The 10,017-nt window shown below is 49.8% G+C and overlaps 1 protein-coding gene across 7 annotated transcripts; it reads right to left on the bottom strand.

The window, feature by feature from the left end:
• Nucleotides 1-1,871: 1,871 nt before the first annotated feature.
• Nucleotides 1,872-8,411, bottom strand: LOC129233674 (fibroin heavy chain-like). Of its 7 annotated transcripts, none has more exons than XM_054867650.1 (3): nt 5,513-8,411; nt 3,046-5,439; nt 1,872-2,991 (listed from the first exon to the last, which is right to left on the bottom strand). In XM_054867650.1, the coding sequence occupies exons 1-3, from the start codon at nt 8,373-8,375 to the stop codon at nt 1,946-1,948; spliced, it is 6,303 nt and encodes a 2,100-aa protein (XP_054723625.1). In that variant the 5' UTR covers nt 8,376-8,411; the 3' UTR covers nt 1,872-1,945. The 7 variants fall into 7 exon arrangements, with proteins under 7 accessions (XP_054723625.1, XP_054723627.1, XP_054723626.1 ...); XM_054867652.1 differs by having other exon boundaries at nt 1,872-3,738; nt 3,814-5,439; XM_054867651.1 differs by having other exon boundaries at nt 1,872-4,026; nt 4,102-5,439.
• Nucleotides 8,412-10,017: the final 1,606 nt, after the last annotated feature.

Raw genomic sequence — 10,017 nt, 5'->3', positions numbered from 1 at the left:
CACAAGATAAATATGTTTTTTCAAGAAGTATCATACGTCCTGGTTGAGCTTCCACTAAATAAGTTAATAAGCTGAGTTATAAAAGTTATAAAAGTTAATAAGCTGAGCACTTTTAAAAGCTCACAGTTTAACATATCTGACACAGAAGAACAGCTCACGCAACGTTGTAAATATATTTAAAACATAAAACCAAAATTAGTAAGTCAGTTGCAAGCGATGCTTCATCAGGAAAATAACTACGTTAGAGATTTCAAAATGACAATGGAGAAGTTGACTCCTGACGCTCAGCTGATTATTTCTGCAGATCCAATTCCAGCCGGTGAACATAAAGGACGATTCAACATTCCATCTTCATCAGAAGTTGCAATAATAAGGGCAGGAGAAAGTAAAGGACACCGTGACATTGTCTTAGAATTACGAAATAATATCCTACTAAGGATTTCTGAAACGCATCGATCATATGACTCCTTGCAATATCCCTTATTTTTTTGGAAAGGGCAGGATAGATATAATTTTAGTCACAAACAAAGAAACCCAGAAACTGGGGTTTTGACAAACAAAAAAATTTCAGCTATGGAATTCTATGCTTTTCGTCTGATGGTTCGCAGCACAGAATTTAGTACAATTCTTCATGGACGAGAGCTTTTTCAGCAATATGCAGTAGACATGTACGCTAAAATTGAGGCAGAAATACTTCGCTACGTACAATTAAATCAACAAAAGCTTAGAGTTGACAACTACATTCATCTTAAAGATGCGATATTAAATGATGGTAACGTAAATAACGTAGGAAAGCTCACTATTTTACCGTCCAATTTTACCGGAAGTCCGCGTTACATGCAAGAAAAAACGCAGGACGCCGTGACGTACGTGCACAATGATTTATTCATCACTTTTACCTGCAATCCTATGTGGGAGGAAGTAACAAGTGAACTTTTTCAAGGGCAACCACCAATCTGTCAAAAAACTTTTTCCCCCTGCCACGGATGATATGGAATCGGAAAACGCCCAGTTAAGACGTGTCTACCTGAATGAGGGGGAAAAGTAAAAATTTAATTCGCGAAATCCGTATAGTTCAATCTGACTCTGTTTAGTTTAAAGGCAAACGTACATCTGCAAAAGCTGTCATCCCTGAAAACCAGTAGATGCGTCCATTTTCTCCTGTGAACCGAATGTTTGCTTTTCCGTCTCATCCGTTGTCAGATTTTAGTATCTAACAATTGTTGCCTAAACTGTGGCGATTGAGAAAAATCATAGACTCCGAAATATCTCGGACAACCGGGCACCAACTTTGACTTAAAAAGCATGTATAAGAAGAAAACTGATTTTTTTTTTTTTTTTTTTTTTTTTTTTTTCACAAACCAGTATAACAGGTACTCTTTTGAATGAAATTTTAAAGGTCGTTTATGAGCTTCACCTCTTTTGTCTACGGCGTAAAAACTCAATGATTTTATAGACTGTTATAACACAATCGTTAAACTTTTTTTTTTTTTTTTTTTTGAAAAAACTCCACTTTCTCATTTTTTGTGACTTACTGAAAGCAAACATGACTAATGTTACCAAATATCAGCCTTAAATGAAAAAGGACCCTACGAACGACAAAATAACTGATTGCCATAAACCTAATTTTAGATTTCATATTTTTATGGTCATAAAATATAAATAATTTATAATATCGTGATGATATTTTCATTTGAGTTTCAACATGCTCTCTCTACTTTTACTTCGCAATTTTTTCCGTATCTGTTATTCTATTTTATTTCCCTTTGCAATTTATACGAAAATGTCTGCCAAAAAGATCATAAATGGAAGAAAGATAAAATTAGTTACTCTCCAGCAATAAGAGAATATAATTATAGACACGCACAAAATTTCAGAAAAAAGCACTATGTCATTTTATTTCTCAGAATAATTACATAAAAATAATTAAACATTGAAAAAGTGCTTAACCGGCATAGGCCATTGATTGAGAGACAGCAGATGCGGAATCTCCAACACGACTGAAATCGACGTATCCAATGTTTGCCGAACTGAGCATGTGGGTAAGAACCGAAATTACTTCAAGAAGAGCTTGCACAGTTGCTTCTGCACTAGAAAGTCCTTGTGAACTAGCTTGGATCTGAGCAGCCATATTTGAAATCGTTGAACCGAGAGCACCGACGTTAAAAGCGCCGTTAGAAACAAGAGTTGAAGATGCTGCGCTCATTCGGTTGACAGCTGGAGCAGATACAATTCGGTTGCTTGCAGCTGCTGCTGAGGCTCCTGCACCTTGTCCGTATCCAGCTTGACCTCCATATCCAGCTCCTGCGCCGGAAGCTGCAGCTCCTGCTGCTGCACCTGCTCCAGTTCCGTATCCTGATTGTCCTCCATATCCAGCACCTGAAGCAGTAGCTGCCGCTCCAGACCCAACTCCTGTACTATATCCAGAAGCAGCTCCTCCTGCTGCGGATTGTGATGTGGTTGTCGTTGTTCTGGATACAGCTTGTGAACTAGCGGCTCCTGCACTTGCGCCATATCCTGTTTGACCACCTGCTCCTGCACTAGCAGCTGCGGCACTTGCTGCAGCACCAGCTCCTTGTCTGTAACCTGCTTGACCTCCGTATCCAGCGCCTGCACCAGCTGCTGCTCCTGCTGATGCACCGGCTCCTTGTCCATAACCTGCTTGTCTTCCAGCACCTGCACCAGCAGCTGCTGCTCCTGCTGAAGCGCCGGCTCCTTGTCCATAACCTGCTTGTCCTCCGTATCCAGCGCCTGCACCAGCTGCTGCTGCTCCAGCTGCTGCACCGGCTCCTTGTCCGTAACCTGCTTGACCTCCGTATCCAGCGCCTGCACCAGCTGCTGCTGCTCCTGCTGATGCACCGGCTCCTTGTCCGTAACCTGCTTGTCTTCCAGCTCCTGCACCAGCAGCTGCTGCTCCTGCTGAAGCGCCGGCTCCTTGTCCATAACCTGCTTGTCCTCCATATCCAGCGCCTGCACCAGCTGCTGCTGCTCCTGCTGATGCACCAGCTCCTTGTCCGTAACCTGCTTGTCTTCCAGCTCCTGCACCAGCTGCTGCTGCTCCAGCTGATGCACCGGCTCCTTGTCCGTAACCTGCTTGACCTCCGTATCCAGCGCCTGCACCAGCTGCTGCTGCTCCTGCTGATGCACCGGCTCCTTGTCCATAACCTGCTTGTCTTCCAGAGGCTGCACCAGCAGCTGCTGCTCCTGCTGAAGCGCCAGCTCCTTGTCCATAACCTGCTTGTCCTCCAAATCCAGCGCCTGCACCAGCTGCTGCTGCTCCTGCTGATGCACCGGCTCCTTGTCCGTAACCTGCTTGTCTTCCAGCACCTGCACCAGCAGCTGCTGCTCCTGCTGAAGCACCAGCTCCTTGCCCGTAACCTGCTTGTCTTCCAGCTCCTGCACCAGCAGCTGCTGCTCCTGCTGAAGCGCCGGCTCCTTGTCCATAACCTGCTTGTCCCCCATATCCAGCGCCTGCCCCAGCTGCTGCTGCTGCTCCTGCTGATGCACCAGCTCCTTGTCCGTAACCTGCTTGTCTTCCAGCTCCTGCACCAGCAGCTGCTGCCCCTGCTGAAGCGCCGGCTCCTTGTCCATAACCTGCTTGTCCTCCATATCCAGCGCCTGCACCAGCTACTGCTGCACCTGCTGATGCACCGGCTCCTTGTCCGTAACCTGCTTGTCTTCCAGCACCTGCACCAGCAGCTGCTGCTCCTGCTGAAGCGCCGGCTCCTTGTCCATAACCTGCTTGTCCTCCATATCCAGCGCCTGAACCAGCTGCTGCTGCTCCTGCTGATGCACCAGCTCCTTGTCCGTAACCTGCTTGTCTTCCTGCACCTGCACCAGCAGCTGCTGCTCCTGCTGAAGCACCGGCTCCTTGTCCATAACCTGCTTGTCCTCCATATCCAGCGCCTGCACCAGCTGCTGCTGCTCCTGCTGATGCACTAGCTAATTGTCCGTAACCTGCTTGTCTTCCTGCACCTGCACCAGCAGCTGCTGCTCCTGCTGAAGCACCGGCTCCTTGTCCATAACCTGCTTGTCCTCCATATCCAGCGCCTGCACCAGCTGCTGCTGCTCCTGCTGATGCACCAGCTCCTTGTCCGTAACCTGCTTGTCCTCCATATCCAGCGCCAGCACCAGCTGCTGCTGCTGCTCCTGATGATGCACCGGTTCCTTGCCCATAACCTGATTGTCCTCCATATCCAGCGCCTGCACCAGTTGCTGCTGCTGCTCCTGCTGATGCACCGGCTCCTTGTCCGTAACCTGCTTGTCTTCCAGCGCCTGCACCAGCTGCTGCTGCTCCTGCTGATGCACCGGCTCCTTGTCCGTAACCTGCTTGTCTTCCAGCACCTGCACCAGCAGCTGCTGCTCCTGCTGAAGCGCCGGCTCCTTGTCCATAACCTGCTTGTCCTCCATATCCAGCGCCTGCACCAGCTGCTGCTGCTCCTGCTGATGCACCAGCTCCTTGTCCGTAACCTGCTTGTCTTCCAGCGCCTGCACCAGCTGCTGCTGCTGCTCCTGCTGAAGCGCCGGCTCCTTGTCCATAACCTGCTTGTCCTCCATATCCAGCGCCTGCACCAGCTGCTGCTGCTGCTCTTGATGATGCACCGGCTCCTTGTCCGTAACCTGCTCGGCTTCCAGCACCTGCACCAGCAGCTGCTGCTCCTGCTGAAGCGCCGGCTCCTTGTCCATAACCTGCTTGTCCTCCATATCCAGCGCCTGTACCAGCTGCTGCAGCTCCTGCTGATGCACCAGCTCCTTGTCCGTAACCTGATTGTCTTCCAGCGCCTGCACCAGCTGCTGCTGCTGCTCCTGATGATGCACCGGCTCCTTGTCCATAACCTGCTTGTCCTCCATATCCAGCGCCTGCACCAGCTGCTGCTGCTCCTGCTGATGCACCGGCTCCTTGTCCGTAACTTGCTTGTCTTCCAGCACCTGCACCAGCAGCTGCTGATCCTGCTGAAGCACCCGCTCCTTGCCCGTAACCTGCTTGTCCTCCAGCGCCTGCACCAGCTGCTGCTGCTCCTGCTGATGCACCGGCTCCTTGTCCGTAACCTGCTTGTCCTCCATATCCAGCGCCTGCACCAGCTGCTGCTGCTGCTCCTGCTGATGCACCGGCTCCTTGTCCGTAACTTGCTTGTCTTCCAGCACCTGCACCAGCAGCTGCTGATCCTGCTGAAGCACCCGCTCCTTGCCCGTAACCTGCTTGTCCTCCAGCGCCTGCACCAGCTGCTGCTGCTCCTGCTGATGCACCGGCTCCTTGTCCGTAACCTGCTTGTCCTCCATATCCAGCGCCTGCACCAGCTGCTGCTGCTGCTCCTGCTGATGCACCGGCTCCTTGTCCGTAACTTGCTTGTCTTCCAGCGCCTGCACCAGCTGCTGCTGCTGCTCCTGCTGAAGCGCCGGCTCCTTGTCCATAACCTGCTTGTCCTCCATATCCAGCGCCTGCACCAGCTTGCTGCTGCTGCTCCTGATGATGCACCGGCTCCTTGTCCGTAACCTGCTTGTCTTCCAGCACCTGCACCAGCAGCTGCTGCTCCTGCTGAAGCGCCGGCTCCTTGTCCATAACCTGCTTGTCCTCCATATCCAGCGCCTGCACCAGCTGCTGCTGCTCCTGCTGAAGCGCCGGCTCCTTGTCCATAACCTGCTTGTCCTCCATATCCAGCGCCTGCACCAGCTGCTCCTGCTGAAGCGCCAGCTCCTTGTCCATAACCTGCTTGTCCTCCATATCCAGCGCCTGCACCAGCTGCTACTGCTCCTGCTGATGCACCAGCTCCTTGTCCATAACCTGCTTGTCCTCCATATCCAGCGCCTGCACCAGCTGCTGCTGCTCCTGCTGAAGCACCAGCTCCTTGTCCATAACCTGCTTGACCTCTATATCCAGCGCCTGCACCAGCTGCTGCTCCTCCTGCTGAAGCACCGGCTCCTTGTCCATAACCAGATCCTGCTCCAGCGCCATAACCTGATCCTGCTCCAGCTCCTGCACCGGCGCCGTAACCGGATCCTGCTGCAGCTCCTGCACCTACGCCGTACCCAGATCCTGCTCCAGCTCCTGCACCAGCGCCGTAGCCAGATCCTGCTCCTGCTCCTGCACCTGCACCGTAACCAGATCCTGCTCCGGCTCCTGCTCCAGCACCATAACCAGATCCTGCTCCAGCTCCTGCTGCTGCTCCCGCTCCTGATCCAGCACTGTAACCAGATGCTGCTCCAGATGCGCCAGATGATGCCTGTGATGTAACAGTCTCTTGAGTTATTACCTGAGTGCTTGAACTGCTGCCAGCCGATGCAGCACCAGTTGAATATCCTGCTCCAGTACCATACCCAGCCCCAGCTGCAGCTCCTGAGCCTGCAGCTGCTCCAGCTCCGGAACCACTGCTTGCTCCATAACCACTTCCGTAGCCAGCACCAGTCCCAGCCCCAGCCCCAGCTCTAGCTCCAGCACCAGCGCCGTAACCAGATCCTGCTCCTGCGCCAGCTCCTGCTGCTGCACCAGCACCGTAGCCAGAACCTGCTCCAGCTCCTGCACCAGCGCCGTAACCAGATCCTGCTCCAGCTCCTGCACCAGCACCGTAACCAGATCCTGCTCCAGCACCAGACCCGTAGCCGGCACCAGATCCTGCTCCAGCTCCAGCACCGTAGCCAGCACCAGATCCTGCTCCAGCACCAGCACCGTAGCCGGCACCAGATCCTGCTCCAGCACCAGCACCGTAGCCGGCACCAGCTCCAGCACCAGCCCCAGCTCCCGCTCCTGCCCTACTGCCGTAACCAGATCCTGCACCAGCTCCTGCTCCACTGCCGTACCCAGCCCCTGCGCCGGCTGCTGCACGAGCTCCTGAACCAGCACCATAACCAGCTCCGGCACCTGCACCGTAGCCAGCTCCTGCTCCAGCTCCAGCTCCAGCTCCAGCTCCTGCCCCCGCACCAGTACCATATCCAGCTCGAGTGCCGCTTCCTGCAGAAGCTGCAGCTCCAGCTCCTGCGCCAACTCCGTATCCAGCTCCTGCTGCAGAAGCCTGTGATGTAACAGTTTGTTGAGTTGTTACTTGAGTGCTCGAACTGCTGCCAGCTGCCGCAGCACCTGCAGAATATCCTGCTCCAGTACTGTAGCCAGATCCTGCTCCAGCTCCTGCACCAGCGCCGTAACCAGATCCTGCACCTGCTCCTGCTCCCGCTCCAGCGCCGTAACCAGATACTGCTCCAGCTCCTGCACCAGCGCCGTAACCAGATCCTGCTCCGGCTCCTGCTCCTGCTCCTGCACCCGCGCCATAACCAGATCCGGCTCCAGCTCCTGCACCAGCACCGTATCCAGAACCTGCACCTGCTCCTGCACCAGCTCCATAACCAGCACCTGAAGCAGCTCCTGCTCCTGCACCAGCACCGTATCCAGTACCTGCACCAGCTCCATAACCAGCACCTGAAGCAGCCCCTGCTCCTGCACCAGCACCGTATCCAGCTCCTGCACCAGCTCCATAACCAGCACCTGAACTAGCTCCGGCTCCTGCACCGGCACCATAACCAGCGCCTGAACCAGCTCCCGCTCCTGCACCAGCACCATAACCAGCGCCTGAACCAGCACCAGCACCTGCTCCAGTTCCGGTTCCATAGCCTGTTCCGTATCCAGAGCTTGCGCCAGCGGCTGCTCCTGCTGCTGCACCTGTTCCATATCCGGTGTTGTATCCTGTTGCAGTTGAACCTGCAACATTTGTTGTTGTTGTGACAGTGGAAGTTGCGACATTTTGTGTACTTCCGGTAGACACGCCTTGAGCATAATTTGTTGCTCCGGCAGCAGCACTTGATGCAACTCCTTGTGCTCCTCCTCCGTATCCTACAGCCTGAGCTGTTCCCTGTCCAACTGCTGCTCCTGCTCCGGATGAGTATCCACCTACTGGACCTGAACTTCCGGATGCATCTGCCCCCGCAGATGCTGATATATCGTTTGCTTCTACACTGCTAAATAGCGTGATGAGTCGACTGATTTCATTGAGAAAACCGTTATCAACATTTCCGGTCAGCTGTAGAAGAGTATTAGTAACTGCATCTAGAACTGCGCCTATTTGGTATTCTTTTCCGCCGTTAGCAGCAACGATTTCTGCAATAGCTGAGCCGAACGCTGCGTTCATGGCCCTCATCGCGCCACGGCCACTTTTCCCGGACCTTATCATCTTGTCCATTGCAGAGTTCATGATATCTCTGACATCATCGAAGTCTTTCATCTCCTGCCCACTGAATGCTCCAGCTTGCGAAAGAGCCACGGAGAAGCCGTTCATGAAGTTCTCGGCCATTTGGGGGCTTGACCATACTGAGGCTCCTTGCCCCAGAGCTGAGTAGCTCTGGGCGCAAAAAACAGCGAAGAATAAGGCAAGGTAAGTTGACCACTGCATGGTGCTTGGTTAATCCAACCTAGGATGATCTGTCTGCTCCTGCCCTCAGGCTTTTATACAAAGATTTTGCGTGCGATTCAAAAAATCAGCAATTCAAATCCTCACTGCTGCGTTTTCACACCTGTCGAATGCCCTTAAGACCTCATTTTTACGACCGCACTGAATGCGCATCTGAAATGCTGTTTTGAAAGCTGGGATTTTATGTCCATGTTTTCCCCAGGAGTATCATTAAAATTAGTCATTAAACTGCAATCTTTTTTTTTTATAATTTTTAAAATATTGAAGCACAAAAATGTTGTTATTTCATCAGCAACAAAAAAAAAAAAAAGAAAGAAAGAAATATCTCGTTCAAGTTTTTTCGTAAATAATTTAAACTATTAATAAACGAAAATAATTTCAAACATTCTATGCGGTTACGAGTCAGAGAACCTTGTGTTTTTCCCTAGCTTTTGTTATCTCTTTTCTCTATGTATTTTCTTATTTTGCAGCATTTTCGTTGAGAGTCTCTTTCTTTTCCTAACTCTGATCTCAGACCCTTTACAAATGTAAATTGATTTACTTTTCGTTTTGGGGGCACTTTACTTGACGAAACAAAGCTGCCTCAGACTTATTAGGACTGAAAAATGAGGAGTTAGTTGTTTATCTAAGCAAGCTGGCAACGGATTCCCTTACTTTGGCGTAATCCCTAATGTTTTTCTCTTCTATAAAATTACCGTAGTTAAAATCTTGATGCAAAACAATATTTTATTTCAATTAAGAGTTAATCTGGAAAATAGTTTACATTTAAATCTAAAAATCGGATATCGATTGCCTAACTGTGTTTATTACGTACGAGCTCTCGATACGTAAACACTTATTATACTTCCGTCTGTTGTAACTATCTGTTAAAAATGCTGGAGACATTTCTTGAAATAATAGTTTTGTTTCATACACTTTATATCAAAAATAAATAAGTTATCAAACAACATATGAGTCATAGTGAGAAGCAAAGGGATTGTAAGTTGCAAAATTAAAAATTTGGAGATAACCAGTACTCATGGTATGTGAACCTATCTCTGTCTTGGGGCAAGAGATGGTACTAGTAGTCCTGGTAGGTGCTGCTATTCAGCAAGATTCAGAAAAAAATGTCAATGAAAGCCTACCTAGGGTGTTATCTTTGAACGCGTTTTACTCAAAACATGAAAATGTCCACTTGCATCCCTTGGCTTCTCACTGCCTCGTATGATGTTGCTACTATCTTCGTAGCCGCAACTAACAAACATAAATGCTAGTTAATCATTCGAACAAATTTCCCTTTTGCAATTCACTGCTAGTCTGCATAATTCTACTTTAAAGTTCATTGATAAACAGCGACAACTTTCACTTTCGCAATTCGAAACGAAATAAAGCAAATTTAATTTGGAACATAAATGTACGTCCGAAAATGATAAAAATTAATAATTCCAACACAACGGGGTTGTGTTCTTCAGTCAAAAGTACTTCTTTTAGTCACTGAAATTGATAGAATAAGCAAAAAAAAAAAAACAACTGCGAGAAAAAACTATCACTTTGGCAACTGTTACTATTTAATTTTTTTTTTTTTTTAATGTCCGATTTTGGAAATAATGCGTTTTCTTTATGACGTCACAATTGACGAAATTTG

The sequence above is a fragment of the Uloborus diversus genome, unplaced genomic scaffold, assembly GCF_026930045.1.
Source record: "Uloborus diversus isolate 005 unplaced genomic scaffold, Udiv.v.3.1 scaffold_610, whole genome shotgun sequence".
Lineage (NCBI taxonomy): Eukaryota > Metazoa > Arthropoda > Arachnida > Araneae > Uloboridae > Uloborus > Uloborus diversus.
This window is presented reverse-complemented; position numbering and strand designations above follow the sequence as displayed.

Excerpts from the sequence above, each read along its gene's own strand:
- LOC129233674 (XM_054867648.1), bottom strand. The coding sequence starts at position 8,375 with ATGCAGTGGTCAACTTACCTTGCCTTATTCTTCGCTGTTTTTTGCGCC. Across the intron at positions 5,440-5,512 it reads AGCAGCAGCTGCTGGTGCAG|GCGCTGGATATGGAGGACAA; the intron begins GTGCTGGAAGAC and ends AAGCTGGTGCAG.